Raw genomic sequence first — 17,234 nt, forward strand, 5'->3', positions numbered from 1 at the left:
CAAGAGGCCGCGGGGCACAGGCCGACGCGCATGCGCGGAAGAGGCCGGCGGCCGACGCGCTGTCCCGCCCTCTCGGCTCACCACATGCAGGGGTGATTGGCTGCGGCGCGGCGCCAGCGGTGGGCTCTGATTGGCTGCGAGGGCCGTTGAGGCGGTTTCCGGAAGGGGGCGGTGGGAGGAGAAGCAATATGGCGGCGGAGAGCGGAGAGGGACCGCAGGAGATGATGGAGGGTGAGAACCTGCTGGAGGCCGGCACGGCCGCGGCCGCTGAGGGGGTCGGGATGGCCCGTCGCTCGGGCACCGCCGCTCGGCGGGGCGGCTGCTAGTCGCGCGCGGTGGGGCTTGCGGGCCCTCCGCGGCCGGGCAGCCCGCGGGCGTCCATTCCGAGGGCGACTGCCCGGGGGGGGACGGGGCCCTGGCTCGCCGCCGGGCCGGGGATGTGTTACCTGGGGCGTGGCGTGATGCCTGCCCCCTCCCTGGGGGTCCACGCGCGAGAGGTGGAAGAAGTGGGTTTGTGGAGGTGACCGTGACGTAAAAAATAAAGATAAGAAAGAAATTCCCTGGCATGGCGTTGCTTTTCCTCACTCGATCTGTGAAATGAGAGCAAATGGGGGGGCCGAGGAGGAGTTTCAGGTCCCCAGGGCCAGGGTGGCCGCCAGAGTGGTGGCTGGTTAAACAGTGAAGGGATCTCGCAGGTTGTGCTGGTGAGATGGTTGCTTTTATCTGCAGGGATTTTTTTTTTTTTAATGCCTTTGCTTCTTCATGTCATCGGTACTATTGTACACAATACTGATTTTTTTCTAAAAGCTTTTCAAATGTAATAATAGTTCTAATTCCATCTCCGTAATCTTTGGAATTGCACTTCATTGATCTAAGAAATTTCCTTTTTCCTCCAGTCTTCTTCCCAGATTGTTGGTTTTAGGAAGATGTGATGGGAGGAAAAAGTGCATCCAAAATCAAAGTAGAAACAAGGGGTAAGAGGCCTTTTATTTAAGACTAAACCTTTGATTTAGTTAACTTAGGTTTTCTACTAACTGCATAGTGGTATATGTGAATCCTGGTTATTATATCTGCTTGCTACTTCTTCCCCCCCCGCCCCACTGCTGAAAATAGCCTAATTCTGTTATTATGTATCTTATGCAGTTGATAAGCGGATTGAATCAGAGGAGTCGGGAGATGAAGAAGGGAAGAAGCAAGCAGTTCGCTTAGTAACAGACCTCAGTCAGCAGAGCCTGAGAGACGAGCAGAATGGCGAGAACTCCGCAGGTACCTTGCCAACCGAAATGATCGTGTTAGGAAGTGTATGGTAGCGTACGTCTATCGGTCCTTTGTGTTCCTTGTGGCTATGTGATGGTTGTGTCAACATTAATTAGCAACATGAATCTGCCCTAGAGCAATCTTCTTTAAAAATAAATAAATGATAGTGTCGTCATTGCTAAAATAAAACTGCCTTCTTGTTATGGAACCACTGATATTACACCTTTTTTTTTTTTCCTTATTTATTTATCTATCCTTGCACATTTCGGTCTGAAATCTTTAACATCAAAATGCAAAACACCTTTATTCATACTTTTGTGTGTGTGTGTAAACGTAGTAACTTTCTGTGGAAGGATGCTAGAAATGTTTATTAGAAATAATAGAAACAGCTTTTTATAATTCTGCTTAAGTGTATGTAGGTTTTTACCTGAAGAGTTGCCAGATTCCTTTGGAAGGCAAAGACAACTATTTCTAGATAGATTGAAGGAAGCTGTCTGTCTGCTACTGTTTTTACTGTGTGTATTAGTCTGTCAACATTTCTACCCAATGTTCTTTTTTAAGCCTGTGTGTGTTGGATGGAAGAGTTTCTCTTCAGTATCTTGCCTAGAACTTATCAGAGGAGGTCCATTTCTGAAGACCCTGTGTGTCAATATTGTCTGGGCTTTTGGTGCTAGCTAACAATCTGAGATGTAATAGCATCTTTTTGAGAGAGATGTGATTATTGTTGGTCTGGAAATGGAAGTAAAATAATACAGCAAATTTTCTGCAGCAAATTTTAATCCTTTTTGACTGTGCATCTACTGTAGATCCCTCCCAATCTTAATCTTGCCCATTAGAATTTGCAGAAGTATTTTCCAAGCTAGTAAATTATTGTGAGAATTTTAAATCTCATCTACTTAATTGCAAATGAACTCTATCTCAGTATAATTCATTGCTGATCATAAAACCCCATATATATATTAATTAAAAAATGCTGCTGTGATGTCAGTAAAAGTGTAAGAGCACACCTTACAAATTGTACTTCCCAAGCGCTATGCGATCAATAAAACCAGGCAAATCAGTTGGTCACAATTTTCCTTTGCATGCATGCAACATTGTTTGTTCAGCTAACGTAATTTAGCTGTGTGGTTGAGGTTATGTTTTGTCTGTTGTTCCCCCAGGAATTCTAGTATTAGAGGAAATACTTCAAGTGACGTACTTTTATTCCAATGAAAGGGAGAAAAACGCATTCAGATTTGGTGGCTGAATTACATTGGATACTGTTTAATGTAATGACTGTATTGTTACTGCTGCTTCTTCCAAACTGTTAGGATTCAGAAAACTTCTACTAGGGCAGAGACCAAGCAGAGGAATAATTTTGGAACATTTGAGTTAGCTTCCGCAGCCAGCTTTTGAGTTTCTTAGCTGAAAGGAAAATGAAGAGTTTTACATATTTTTCACAGAAGATCATAAATAGAAAGAGCTCAAGCAGCTGAAATTTCAAATTTATCATCTAGCTAATTCTCTGAGGAACAGTACCTCTGTTTAGGAAGCTTATAACTTAGCTATTTATAATACTTCTCGTGCATATGCAGTTAAAAAGTGTAGTTAGGCTTTTAGTTGCTTTAAATGCTTGTGGTACTGTGAACTTATGTAACTCAGTAACTACAGTTCCGTACTGCGGAATTTGGGTTTCCTGAATGTCGTGGTTTTTTCCTACATCTGCAAAGCTGCGTAGCTTGCAGGCATGGGTTACAGAAAAATTTGCTTAAGTAACTTCACTGCCAGAGCAATGTTTTTTTTCCCCTTGAGAAACCTGCTGCATAAAAAATTGTGGACTAAAGCGCTGTTTCCATACTTACTGCATGCAACTGAAATTACAGTTCTGTTTGTAAAGTGATTGTAGAAGGGTCGGTTTGGGGTGGTTTATGTCCACTTGGTTCATAAATAAAACGTTTGTTGACAATTGATAGGACTGTAAATTTGCTAGAACCGTTTTTGTTTCTCTTCTTTGAGAGGAAATGTACTTTAACGTTCTCATACCAATACTGATTTATCAGTACACATTTCTCAGACTGCTATAAGGAGAGTGTTTTATACACAGTACATAAAGTTTATGAGAGTTGGCCTTATTACATAAATGCTAGTGCCTCTGTGTTCAGTTTTAAATTGCTTTTATTTCAGGGAATCCAATACACGTATCCTGTGTGATTTGGTTTTGCACCTTTGGACTTGCGTGTTTTTTTCCCCACACTGGTTTTACCAGGACTGGTCACTCAAAGCCATATGGCAAAAATATGAGGAGGGGTGTTCTTGTGTTGAAGTTCCTTCACTCTGAGCTACCCTTTGACAGATCCCAGAACAGAGTATTTAACACATTGCCAAAACCAAACGTGTATAAATGGTCTGTAATGGGTGCTGTTATGAAACATGTAATTTAGAGAAGCCTGACAGCCAAACAAGGTTGAAGGGGTTTTTTGACTTGAATTTTATTTTTGGTTGAAGGATTTTTTTTTTCTGAGTGCATGACTGGCTTTACTGTTGGACAACTTTAAAATCTCAAAAGGAGAATTTCCTTCACCATGAGTGCTAACTTACTGCAAGTACCACTTAATACAAGGGGAATAGTTTGGGGTTTTGTGTGATATCTCAAATAACTGTTGTTCCAAACTTGGACTGTATTCTTGTTGGCTGTAAATTCAGCTAGGGTGCTTGTTTGGCTTGGAGCACTTTGTGCTGGCAGCCCTTTGCACCCTAAGAAGTAGGTCAAGGAGATGCGGCCTTGGTAGCAGCAGGTAGGGTGTCGTACTCCCCTGCTGAAGTGCATAGCTCCTGATCTGGAAGAAGAAGAAGAAAACTAAAGTGTTGCCGACTGCTAAAACGCTGACAGGCATTTGTATGCGTGTCAGTTTTAGTGGCGTTTCTATACCACTGCTTGATGTCACCAAGCCTACCAGCTCATTTCACATCACCAAAATATACTTCATGGTCCCTGCTAATTTATGCTATAAAGAATATTAAAAGATGAGGGACAGAGGATTGCTTTTTGTCTTAACTTCTGGGAGTCAGTGCAGTTAGTGCTCTTTCACGTTTAAATGTCCAGGCAAGAGCAGTAGCTCAACTACAGCAAGGTAGTTGATGGTGTGTGGAGCTATCAAAACCTTGGAGTTTGATGGCAGTATTAAATAATGTAATGCTTCTACTGTTCAGCCTTACAGTACTACTTACAATGCCAAGCAACAGTAGGAAAAACACTTCTTAAGTATGGGGAGCATCTGGCATTTACAAGGATGTTGTAGCCATGCTGGGCTATAAAAATAGTCATTGCTTCTGGGTTAATGGAATGAGCTTGCATACAGCAATGCAGGAGCTAATACAAAGCCTTCGGGATTTGACTGTAATTACAGCTCCTTGTTTTTTTGGAGGTACATACAAAAGCTACGCACATGAATTGGAAAGGGCTTGTGTGTTGTATGTCTATTTTGCAAAGTTGAATTAGACTTTCTTGGAAATTGATGCAACCAGCACACTGTCTTCAACAAATGGGAATTGGGCGTGAATTATTCAGCGTGAATTTATCCAGTAAACTTTGCTCCCTCTTGTGCTATGACAGAAGCACGGCAAATGTTGGGCTGTCTTCCAGAGCTATAAAGACGTTTCCCAAGAAAATGTATGCAATGTGATAAACAATGTTTTCTAGCATATTAGTGAGTTCAGTCAAACAAAAGAAGGGAGATCTGTGCAAAAGTGTGCACAACGTTGACATGAACTGGCAGTATTTATGAAAGAAAAGCTGAAGGGTGGGATTGTTGAGATGCTTGGTCATCCCTGGCACTATCAGGAGACAGTTTAGATTCCTTCTGGGCAATGTTGTATGAAGCTGTTGGAGGAGCATAGGCACTTCAGATGGTGTATCGTTAGAGGGATGATGGCCCTAAATGTAAAGAAAAGGAATCCTGCCCAGATCAGTCTTAACCCAGCATTATTCAGCAGCTGCACAGGCAGGCTGGGGAAGGTGCTATTCTTTCTGTGTTTTGCATCCAGGCATGAAATTCTGTTGTTAAGAAATCTTTTTTTCACAACTAGCTGTCACAATGAAAGCCAAATAGGTGAAGTGTATTTTTAATGCAGCAGAATATCTGAACTGTGCATCTCGTGTTTCTTCTTCTGAGGAGCGTTTGCTCCCTTTGTCTCTCTGAGTGTTAACCATTGTAATCTTGCCTCTAGCTATCAGGTAGCAGAGGTTTATCATGTATTTGCTTCTCCTGCAGAAGAAGCAGAGACACCAGTGGACATGGAGACAATTAGCCTGGACCCAGAAGCTGAGGTAAAGGCAGATTTTTGCCCTTACGGGCTTTATACAGCGGGAAGAAAACGTAGGCAAAGGCAAGTATTGAAACCTGGTTAAAAGATCTAACTCTTCTGAAGGTGCTGGCTATCGTGATCTTCCCTGGAATTGATTCAGAGCCTTTAAACTAGATGTAGAGGTGTTTTGTTCTTGATCAGTTGCTGAAACATTTTATTACTAATTTAGAATTTTAAATTAAGCATGCAGGCGCTGAAAGTGGGGCTATGCTGCAAGCATTATTGGCAGGCCACAAACTTTTGTGAGAATATCTTTAATGAACTGCTTGCTGCTGTCAGACCTGTGATTTGTAATAAGCACAGGTACTTCACTGGCCTTGTGCCTTGGCATCGGCAGCCTCGTGAGCCTGTTAGCTGGAGAGTTTTTGAGCTTGGGTGGTGAAGTGCTCTATTTCTCTTTAATCGACTGACCTGCCAAACTGGAACATCTGGGGCTGGACAGCAGAGATGTGAAGTGCATCAGCTGATTGCCAGTGCAGAGTTAATGTTCACAGAACCACCAGATTATTTGAACTATCAGTGGTTCCTGTTCATCTGAGGCCTGGAACTGGAAATAGCAAGGTGTGTTCCGATTAAGCCCTAGCTAAGTGGGTAAGAGAATTTTATGCAATGCTTTATTCGTGCTAGACAGCAGAATTTGTCTGTCTCAGTAAATTAAGAATTTACTGCAAAAGATTTCTAATGTTGGCGAAACAATGCTCAGGCTCAGGAAAGGGCTGTTGCCTTTTCGCAGATACTGTGTTTGCAGTTGACAAGCTTAGGCCACATGCTTCACCTTTGGTGGCAAAATCATGTGCCAAACCCAATTTTCACAGGCTCTTTGAAGGGATGTTTTAATCAGCCACACATTTTGTGAGATTATAATTTTCCTTAGAACAAATTACCAGGTTGGTCTTTGAAGAGTGTTTTGAAACAACTGCTGAATCCTTCCATTTCTTTTTCAGGACGTTGACTTGAATCATTTCCGAATTGGGAAGATCGAAGGATTTGAGGTGCTCAAGAAAGTGAAGGTAACAGTCTTGAGGAATAGAGAATGCCTCTTGGAGCTGCAGGTTTTGCATGTCTAACCTTTAAGAGGACAGATGCAGGAGTCATCTCTTTGGCTGAGATCCTAGTGAGGTCACTTCATGTTTAACTGAAGGAGGTAGTGTTTACCCATTTGTCAAGTAGTAATAAAAATTTGCAAGTTGTTTTTGGAGGTGGATGAGCGACAATGCATCAGGGCTCATCCTAGAAGATACATTCTGTACTTGCAAAGCAGGCTTAACATAGAATAATGTAGATTGGAAAGGACCTCTGGAGGTCTTTAGTAAACCCTGCTCAAAGCAGGTCCAGTTAAAGCATGTTGCTTAAGGCCTTCTCCAGTCAAGCTCTTGAGTATTTGCAAGGATGGAGATTACGTAGCCCCTCTGGGCTGCTGTTCTAGTGCCTGACCATCTTTGTGGTAAAAAGATTTCCTTCTGTAGAGTTGGAATAAAACAAGAAAAGATTCTATTAAAAACAAAAAACCAAAACAAACCCAACCAACCAAACAACAAAACCCAATGGGGAAAAACCCCAAAACCTTATTGTCTTTGTGCCAAAAGACATTACGTGCTGTCATTCATATCCATTTTTCTGTTTGTTTTTAAACTTCTCCCCAACTATTAGACTCTCTGTCTCCGTCAGAACTTGATTAAGTGCATTGAGAACCTGGAGCAATTGCAGACCTTGCGGGAACTGGATCTCTATGACAATCAAATCCGGAAGATCGAGAATTTGGAGTCTCTGGTGGAACTTGAGTGAGTCCAGGGGAATCACCAGGATTAGGCTGAGGGTGGTTTGCCACTCACAGAGTTACTCGTGCTGTATTTATTCCAGTGTTTATCACCCAGTCTTTTCTCATGATTTGTTTGGGAGCTCTGTGAGGGATAATGTGTGTTCTCCGTTGGTATTTAACCGGTGCGGTAAACTAGCTTCATTACCCTGAAGCTCACAGTCAGCTGGAAATGAAATGTGTGCTGTATGAGGCAGCGAGAATGTTAGGTGGTTGCAGCTTCCGTCAGGTGCGGAAGCGCTCAGGCACCCCTTGCTCTTGGTAGCAAGAGCTCCATATAACAGGTTTTTATTCCTGCAGAAAATGACAAAGATTTCAGGTGAGATTAGGACCTTTTTTGGGGGGGTGTTAGGGAAGGAGTAGCACTCTTCCCCGTTTCTGGCACTTGTCTGTGATCACTCTGGAGATACATTACAAAACTCTTTCCACTGGGGCGAGGAGGACTGACCTACTTCCCACAGCCATAACTGCTTCGTGCTTATGGGAGGCCTTGATGTTGTCCTGTCAGAGGCGGATCTTGTAGGCACATCCCTTTCCCAAGGAATATACAGTACTGAAGATTGGTCTCCTCCCACAGTGGGAGCTCCACGGCTGGGCAAAATGATGACTGTCTTCTGCATGCGACAGGTTTTTTTCTCTATTTTTCCCTGACACACTATAGAAGTATTTTGAAAATTAAATTTATTGTAATTTCTGATAAAAATAAACTATATTTATGTCTCTGGCTTCAAGGCCTAGTAAAGTGCTTGATCTCTGCAGATAGTGGGGTTCCCCACCAATTTGCACGTGCCTCTTCCGGAATCATCCATGACTGATGGACTGAAGAGACTTTTTTTTGTTTTACCTCAGGATCCTGGACATCTCCTTTAATGTTCTGCGACACATTGAAGGACTAGATCGGCTTACCCAACTTAAAAAACTCTTCCTTGTCAACAACAAAATCAGCAAAATTGAGAATTTGAGCAACTTGCAGATGCTACAGATGTTAGAGTTGGGATCCAATCGAATTCGGGTAGGCTTGCTCTACAAGATGTTAGCTGGAGAATTTTGAGATCTTTGGCTTGGCATTAGCCTTTTCTGAAAGTGTACTTCATTGACTTTAACTTGCAATTTTGTTTTTCTTGTTCCAGTCATTTACTGTGTAATTGCTTATTGCTGTGCATGCTGGATCCTTTAATTATGTATGCATGTAGTGCCTGGCTACTAAATTACTATTTATGAATTTCTCTCTTTAGTGAACTCATGCATCCCCTGTGTGTTGCCTTTTGCAGATGACGGTTTCATCCTGCTAGAGAGCCAAGCCTATCAAAACTAGCAATTACTGTTTTCTCTTACCTTCCTAGAGGCTGGTGCTGTGATGATAAAACCTATTGAATGCAAATTTAACTCTAGTTTGATTTGTATGTGTAATTGACAACCTGCTACATCAGTCTCACTCAGGAAAAGAATTTTCTTGAGGCTTTGTTCTGAAGTGCCTCAAAAAACTGATACTGTACTGCTAGTTACTTTTTTGGTTTATTGTGCAGTTTGTGACCTTTTCAATTTAGATGATTTAAAATCTGTGCCACTTAAAGGGAAGCAGTTCTGAGTAGTCTCTCCTGTCCTTAAGGAATGCTTTTCTGCATTTTGCCTAGTTTGTAAGAGAACTGGTGTGACAGGTGACACAAGACTCGCAACATGCAAAATAAACTATTAATTTTTAGAAGCCTTTTCAATCATATACGTTTTAGAAAATACTTGTAACAGATGAGTGCATTCCAGTCTGAAAATTTACAATCTCTGAAAAATCGCTTGTTATGCTGAAAGAGCAAAGTAAGAAAATAACGATTTGTCCTCTGTATTTCAGACCTTGTGGAAGCACACTTCTCTTTCTAGATAGGAAGGAAACTTCAGCTCTTATAAACAACCTTTTAAGGCAGAAATTAAGACTGCTTTTATGAACTGGAAAAAAATCTATTTTGCTCCTAAAGCTAAACTGGACTGAATTCTTTTCCATCCAAAGCAATTTCTACTTTGGAAATGAAATTACTTAGGGGGATAAATCTAGAGTGTGAGAACATCAGCAGATCAGATGAGTGATGAGGAATCTTAGAGTTTGCATAGGTTGAGGGAACACGAATTAGAGATGTGCTTTCCTTTATCCAGAAATGTAACAGGCTAAGCACATTGATCCTTACATTTCAAAAGCTGAGTTAAGCAAAGCTACACTGTATTCCATATCTAAGCATCATTACCTTCTGAAAAAAAAAAAAAAAAGAAATCCAGCTAGATTCCTGAACTGATACTTGTCAAGCCAAAGAATATCTTTTAAACAATTAGGTTACATTTATGTGTGTTTTCTTAGTGTTGAGCCTGTGCATATTAACAAAACAAACTGACCAAAACCCCCCAAAGTTATCATCATATGGGTAACACAAGCTTCTTCAATTACTTTATTTTTAGCGTTTTTTTCTGTTTATCTGTTAATTCTGTTCTGACTTCTTCAAAGAGCACTGCTCTGTGCTTCTGATTGCTTTACTGGAGTAACCTGTGCCTAGGCTAGGTGTGAAGAAATACATCTCATGCTATTTGGGGGCACCTAGAACTTTTAATAGTTTTCTGTTGGCTAGGTGGCCTGGCTATGTGCCTTACAGGTGGGCATATCCCGAACTCTTTAGGTAAAAGCCTGTTCTGAGGTGCCTGATAGACTCATCCCCTGTGCATTAAAGCTTCTGCAGCAGTTCTGTCTTAGTAATTTTGCTGCACACTCTAAACCTTTTGGAGTGCAGTGACCCTGGAGTCGGTCCTGACTTACTAAGCACTTGTAGTTCTGTTCCTTTTGTATGAATGGTGGGAAAGCAGAACTTTATGCTTGAGCTGATGCATTTTCATGCTTTTTTCCCCCAAAGCTGGACTGAGGCAACTACTAGCAAGCATTTCTTTATTTGTTCCTTAGTTTTTTTCCTGCTTGTGTCCATCTGTTTTATACTCTCACTTAAAAGTGTGGCTTTTTTATAGCTTTAAGTAGCTTTTTTTTTTTCCCCTGACTGTTTCTTCTCAGTATCCTCAGAGTCACAAGTATTTCCTCCTGAGGGCTGGGGGAGTTAAGCAACAAATCTATCATTTTCTTGCAAGGTCAGAACAGGGGTAAGTCCCCAGGCTAGAAGGAGGGGGGATCCAAATCTGAGCTGATAAACACCTCATGTTTAATCTGTTGGCAGTTGTGGGATAGAGGTTGAAAAGCTTCTTTCCTTTCCAGAGTGTGTCTATAAATTCATAGCGTGTGTGTTTGTGTCCATGTTCCTCTTCCTTCCTTTATACACGCATGGGTAAACATGCATGCACACACACACATGCACAGAGTAATCTAAGTGGTGCTAGGACTCGGTGGCCTGTCTCACTGGCACTACTAGTCTCTGAAACTCTGCCTGGGAAGAAGGATGTGAAAAAGCTGAGATGTCACAAGGTACTTGGGCACAGCTATGTGTATCTATATCCATATTACTATTCTTCTGTGAGCTGAAATCTGTTTTTAAAATTCTTGTCTCTTCTGACGGCACCTTTTTTTTTTTTTTTTCAATTGAGAGGCTTTCCCCTGAGAAAAACCATTATGTTGTCTTTCCTACTGTTTACAGGAGCCTTTTCTAAACCGAGCCTTTTCTAAACCAACCCTTTTCCCCTTTTCTTGCGGTGTTTTTTCTCTCCTCTATTTGTGCTTTCTGGTGCCCCTTCCTTTGTAAAGAAAGAATATGGTTCTTCTTGATGCCTCATGGAGATCCTTATTTTCTCCCACTGAAGGCTGAGCTCAGGACTTAAACTGATATAGTGTATATGTTCTGTCAGTAGCATGTATATTTAAAACATGTGCGTCACTTAAATTGGTATGTGTGTGTTCTGCCAGTACCATGAATATATAGCGAGTAGTTAAATACATTAACACATACACCCATGAGAGTTAACCTTGCTTATGACAGAGAAACTGTTATGCAGAGAAGCTAAACAGCTTGCCTCTGACTGTCTTATGCAGTCATTGATGGTCACGACTAAATTTGCAAATTGTATTTTCTCCTCCCAGATTCTCTTTCCATTCACTAGTGTCGGATTTCTCTTGCCTCATAAATGAGTATCTCTTGCCCTTGGATATACCTTATGGCCCAGGGAATGTCGCTTTCGGTGCTCCCTGGGCCTTTTCATTCTCTGCTCTTGCTGCCTGGACAGTGGAGACGACAGCTGGGATGAAGCGATGTGACCCTTCCTGAAAATCAGTGAATAGTGGTGCCACGAGCCAGCTGTCACATGGGCTGAGGTTCACCATCGCTGCACAAAGTCCTGCACTTACTCGGCTCTTGGGTCACAGGGGAGGAATTGTGTTGTGGAACCAGCAGGCTTGTGTTTCTCAGGAGTGCAGCTCTGTGGGTCAAGGCTGTAAAATGCATCATAGGTTGGAGTTTTGCATCACGACAATAACGCTGTCTCCTCTGGTCGTTTTGCAGGCAATTGAAAACATCGACGCCTTGGCTAATCTTGACAGTCTGTTCCTTGGAAAGAATAAAATCACCAAGCTCCAGAACTTGGATGCGCTGACAAACTTGACTGTGCTCAGTATACAGGTATTGGTTCTGCTTTGTACTGATAAGTTTTGAACAGCCTTGGTTACGTGAACCACCTTGTAATTTATAAGCTCTTCTGAACCAGCAGATCTTCAGTGAGTCAAACTCCTGTACTGGAAGAACATGTGAGATTCTCTGGGCTGTCTTTTCTCATCTTTTCCTACTAAACGGGATTGACAGACACTGATAAAATGCTAAAACAAATGTTTGGTTTGTATGGAAGAGAGAACAGGAAATGAATGTTATCCCCCATTTCCTTCCTGAAATACCATTTCCTAATATATTACAGTAACATCAAATGAGTTACGCCAGGGAAGCTGTTATCATGGCAGTGGGCTCAGTGTCACTACGTTCTTCCTGAAGAGGGAAGAAAAGTGAACAAGCTTGTGCTAAATGAAATCTGTCCTCGATGAGCTTATGGAAAGTTTCTTCCTCTTTAAAAAGTGGAATAAAAGGTACTCAACTAATTTCTTTCGTTGAGTCTCCTTCTCATCCATATGACAATGCTAGTGCATTCTGGTGTCTCTTACAGCTGTTGGTAAGAAAGGCGTACTCGCTACATGTTGTAGTAGCTGTACGTATAGTAATTCTATAGGACGTAAAGAATTATGTACGGTGGAGCGTATTGGGATTGAAGTGTTGTAACTTCCCTTCTGACCATTCCGTTAAAAAGACCTATATAACGAATGCTGTTAGTGCATAGGCCTGTTGTTTCTAAAGACACAAAGTGGAAAACTTTCAGGCTACAACTTTTGATGGGAAGGTCAGAGTCTGATTCTACTAAATTTAGAGAGTCTAGCTCCCATGGAACTTCCTTGTGTCAGGTGGTACAGAGATCAAACGAGCTGAGCTCATGAGATCAATGTGGACCCAAGCAGACAGTTTCCCCTTCCTTATCCATACTTCAGAGAAATGCTTTTTCTCCAGTGATTCGCTTGGGTTTTGGTTTGTTTAGAGTGGACTTAAACTGCTCTTACACTTTCAGAATAACCGTCTGACCAAGATTGAGGGGCTGCAGAGCTTGGTGAATTTGCGTGAGTTGTACCTCAGCCACAATGGCATCGAAGTCATCGAGGGACTGGAGAACAATGTGAGCAGGCTCTTGCTAACTGTGTGACAGAATCGTTGCCCTAAGCTGCTGCTGTTACTGGCTGTGCTTTTCTGGGAGTTTTTGTTCCTCAGCTTCCCTAGTTCCATGTGGAGTCCTGAGTCTCTTGAAAAAACCACAAAGATCCCAATATTTGTTAGGTTAAAATATCTTGCATGGGTGAAGCTCCTCCAGATCTTCTGGAGTAGAATTGTTTTCATGACCTGAGGAGGGGAAGCACAAGATGTGGTTAGTGCAGCAGCCTGGCTGATCTTCAGTGAGGGAAAGACTGATGGCCACAGCTGGCTGTCTCTGCTGCAGCTGTTCAGACAGAACCTTGTAGATACCTGTGAGTTCTTTTCAACTGGACAACAACTGGAGCTGGGAGTAAGAGAGACAAGCTGTAGCTTGCCTTCATGTCAGTATACATTTCTAAATTTCTGGATAGGATTGATTTTCCAGAAGCTTGTAGCATTTTCATTCTCACCCAACAGCAGGTGGCATTGTCAGAGAGCGGAGACAATCTGGAGCTTAGTTGGCTATGTGCAAGGCAGGAAAAAGCCCCTTTTTCTAATCCTCTTGAGTTTCCTGCTGCAAAAAGCTTGTTCAACTCTGCTGCTCGAGATGACACTTATGATCTGATTTTTAATGGATTCCCCTTCTTAATGTATTACATGAAAAGTTCACTTTTTAGGAGCCCTTGGCTGGTGGTTGCCATCCGGCCAGTAATTGCTTTCATTTTTGTCACATGGCTTCTGGGAGGTCAGTAACCCAGCTTAATTAAAAACAGTTTTCCTTGCTGTATTTAGGCAGTGAGAGTTCTTGAGCTGCCTGTAAGCAGCTGGCAATAATGTGTCTTTGCTTCTGACAGTTTCCAACTCTGGGCTTGAAAAAAGTGGGACAGAGAAGATGCAAGGAAATCCAGTCTAATGTATTTGTGTTTGCTTGTCTAGAACAAACTCACAATGCTGGACATTGCATCCAACAGAATCAAGAAGATTGAAAATATCAGTCACCTAACAGAGCTGCAGGAATTCTGGGTAAGCACAGGCTGGAGCTGTTCCCCAAAATGTCTGTACAACAGTGAAAGAAACCCTTCTGATGGGGAGCAGTGGGACGGTGGCATATGTGTACGTCTTGGAGGGAACTCTTCCTTTTCTGGTGACCAGCATTGAGGGAGGGGATTCTGCCCCTCTGCTCCGCTCTGGTGAGACCCCCCTGCTGCGTCCAGCTTGGGGGTCCCCAGCACAAGAAGGACATGGAGCTGTTGGAGCAAGTCCAGAGGAGGCCACGGAGATGATCCGAGGGCTGGAGCACCTCTGCTATGGAGACCTCAGGCTGAGAGAGTTGGGCTTGTTCAGCCTGGAGAAGAGAAGGCTGCGGGGAGACCTTAGAGCCCCTTCCAGTCCCTGAAGGGGCTCCAGGAGAGCTGGAGAGGGGCTGGTGCCAAGGGCAGGGAGTGACAGGACAAGGGGTAATGGGTTTAAACCAAAAGAGGGGAGATGGAGATGAGATGTGAGACAGAAATTCTTCCCTGTGAGGGTGCTGAGGCCCTGGCCCAGGTTGCCCAGAGAAGCTGTGGCTGCCCCTGGCTCCCTGGCAGTGTTCAAGGCCAGGTTGGATGGGGCTTTGGGCAACCTGGGCTAGTGGAGGGTGTCCCTGCCCATGGCAGGGGGTGGGACTGGATGGGCTTTGAGGACCCAAGCCATCTATGATTCTGTGAAGATCTTGACAGTCTGTGTGGGTAGAGTATGATGGTTTCCCCTAAGGAAAGAGTTGAGCTTAAAATTTTTTTTGCAGGGCTTTGCTTAGCGGTTAATGAGCCTGTCTCTACCTAGGAAACAGGGCTTGCCTTCACGTTTGTGATGGTTATGAAACAGCCATACCGTGTCCTACTTTTGCAGATCTCATCTTTCTTTAAGCGAGCATGACAGTGTAATGGGGAACCTCGTACTGTCTCACCACCGCACCGGAGCACAGTGCTGGTTTAGAGCAGAGTCAATGTGTTCATGTCTTAAATATGAAGAAAATGAAACTGTCTTCTGGTTTACTTCTATTCCTGTGAGGCAGATAACTGTTATGGGTTGCTTCTGTTTCTTTCTGGCACCCTAAACAGCGAAGCCCTTTGTCATACATAAGTCTGGTCAGGAAACATCAGTACCCTGCCATGCGGGAGGGAGCGTGTACAAATCTGCTCATGTTTGGGGGGGGGAAAACAGCAGATGTGGATGAGTTGGCCTGTGCTTTAGCTCGTGTAGAGTTTCTGCATGTCAAGGCTGAGAATGAGTTGTGCTGCTTAATGTCTGTCACTTGGAGTTCAGTTACTTAAACTCTTGGGCAGAGGCTGGGATAAAAGGAGTGGAAAGCAGCTGCAAATGAAACCAAGCTAGAGTCTGGAGTCCAGGGTCTACTTGGACCATTTTCCTCGTCTTCCAGTGTGGCATAGCAGATGGTTAGTGGTGTTATCTGGCCGTGCCTGTTCTGTAAGGAGCCCTTTAAATAACAGTAGCTGAGAAGCCTGATTAACATGGCATCTTTTGAGCGGTAAAAATGAGACAGTGCAGTGTGGCTGGTGTGGGACCTGTCACGATCCTTTGCAATTTCCTCCAGTCTTCATCTTTGCTGTTGCTCTGTTTACAGAAGAAGGCATTGCACAGCTGTTTCCGCTTGTGTTACAGAAAGTAAAGGGAAGATCCTAACCTCACTGCAGTTCCTTTGCAAAAACACTGGTGCCTTTACAGAGTCCTTTGTCAAAGCAGAGCATTGGCCAAGATAGGTTGGCTGAATCTGGAAAATGCCCTCCTGGCTTTTTCCCACTTTAACACAGTTTACCCTGGGTGTCCAATGTGAGGAACAGTTGTTGAGGAGGCCCAGAGCCAACCCATTGATTTTTTTTTTATAATTTTTTTTATAGGTGGTATTGCTGTAGTAACCGCCTCTGTATCCAAAACCAAAGGGTGGCTGAAGTCCATGGGTTGGACAGCACATGGCCGCCTTGCACACTTTGCTTCCTTGCCAGGCAGTTGAAGCGTTCATCCCCTTGCATGGGAATTCCTTTGCAGTGCCAGCAATGAGGCAGCTCCCGGCCTGACGGGAGGAGAACCTGAATCGGAGAGCTTGGCCCTTTCTCTGGAGTGTGGAAGCAGTTTTTGTGGGGAGGTGATGTAAAGGGGAGAGGAAAATGTCACTTTTCAGATCAGTTTGGACCTTTTTTAACATTTCTGAGGAAGTCATGAAAGTAAAGATAAATGTTACAGTGGAAGAAAATCTTGACATAAAGATTTCCAACCCTTAGATGAACAGTGTATGGGCTGGGACACTCTGCATAGACTGTCCCAGGGTCTTGCTGGGTCCTTCCCAGTGTACTGGTTGGAATGGATGTGCCGTCCAAAGGTGAAGCCTTTGACCGGCAACCCAGGATGGTGTGGGGAAGTTGGAGATGGTTAGCGAGGCTGGAACCTGAGACAGGAAAGCACATCTCAGAGGTTCTGGGGGAGAAGGACCAGGTAGACAGGGTGGTCTCAAATGTGCGTGAGGACTGTACAGTTACTGCCACGGGGTAGTAGTAATCCTCCTGAGCAGCATCGGGGGTTCCTGCTAACCAGGCTTAGCTTGCAAGTATCTGTCTGACTGAGCGTGCCTGTATGTGCTCTGCAGATGAACGATAATCTCATCGAGAGCTGGAGTGACCTGGATGAGCTGAAAGGAGCGAAGAACTTGGAAACCGTGTATCTGGAGCGAAACCCCTTGCAGAAGGATCCCCAGTACCGGCGCAAAATCATGCTGGCCCTCCCGACTGTCCGGCAGATTGATGCCACATTTGTTCGATTCTGAACCTCCTGCTGCCCGCTCTCTCCTGCCCTCCTTGGAGAAACGTCCCAACTGGGTTTTTTATCCACTTACCACTCCCCAGGTCTTCAGTACACCGACACAGAGCAAACGGTCAACAAAAAGCACTGAATACCAGATCTTGTGTACAATGCACTCATTGTTTTTGAAATGTTGTTGTTATTATTATTAAATCTTAACACAAGAGACTTCCTTGTGCTTGCATCTGTTATTTATGGGGGAGGTTTTGCCAGAAAGTGTTTGCAACAGACTGAAGCCGCTTGAAGCCACTTGCTGACTTCTGTTGACTCTG

At 43.5% G+C, this 17,234-nt stretch overlaps 1 protein-coding gene across 2 annotated transcripts; it reads left to right on the forward strand.

Annotated features, from left to right (window-relative positions):
• The first annotated feature begins 73 nt into the window (after positions 1-73).
• PPP1R7 (protein phosphatase 1 regulatory subunit 7) lies at positions 74-17,130 on the forward strand. Of its 2 annotated transcripts, XM_054835244.1 has the most exons (11): positions 152-231; positions 897-974; positions 1,144-1,266; positions 5,508-5,563; positions 6,546-6,611; positions 7,252-7,382; positions 8,267-8,429; positions 11,890-12,006; positions 12,992-13,096; positions 14,047-14,133; positions 16,751-17,130. In XM_054835244.1, exons 2-11 carry the CDS (start codon positions 932-934, stop codon positions 16,925-16,927), a joined length of 1,068 nt encoding a protein of 355 aa, XP_054691219.1. In that variant the 5' UTR covers positions 152-231; positions 897-931; the 3' UTR covers positions 16,928-17,130. The 2 variants fall into 2 exon arrangements, with proteins under 2 accessions (XP_054691220.1, XP_054691219.1); XM_054835245.1 differs by lacking the exon at positions 897-974 and having other exon boundaries at positions 74-231.
• Positions 17,131-17,234: the final 104 nt, after the last annotated feature.

This window comes from Grus americana, chromosome 9, assembly GCF_028858705.1.
Source record: "Grus americana isolate bGruAme1 chromosome 9, bGruAme1.mat, whole genome shotgun sequence".
NCBI lineage: Eukaryota > Metazoa > Chordata > Aves > Gruiformes > Gruidae > Grus > Grus americana.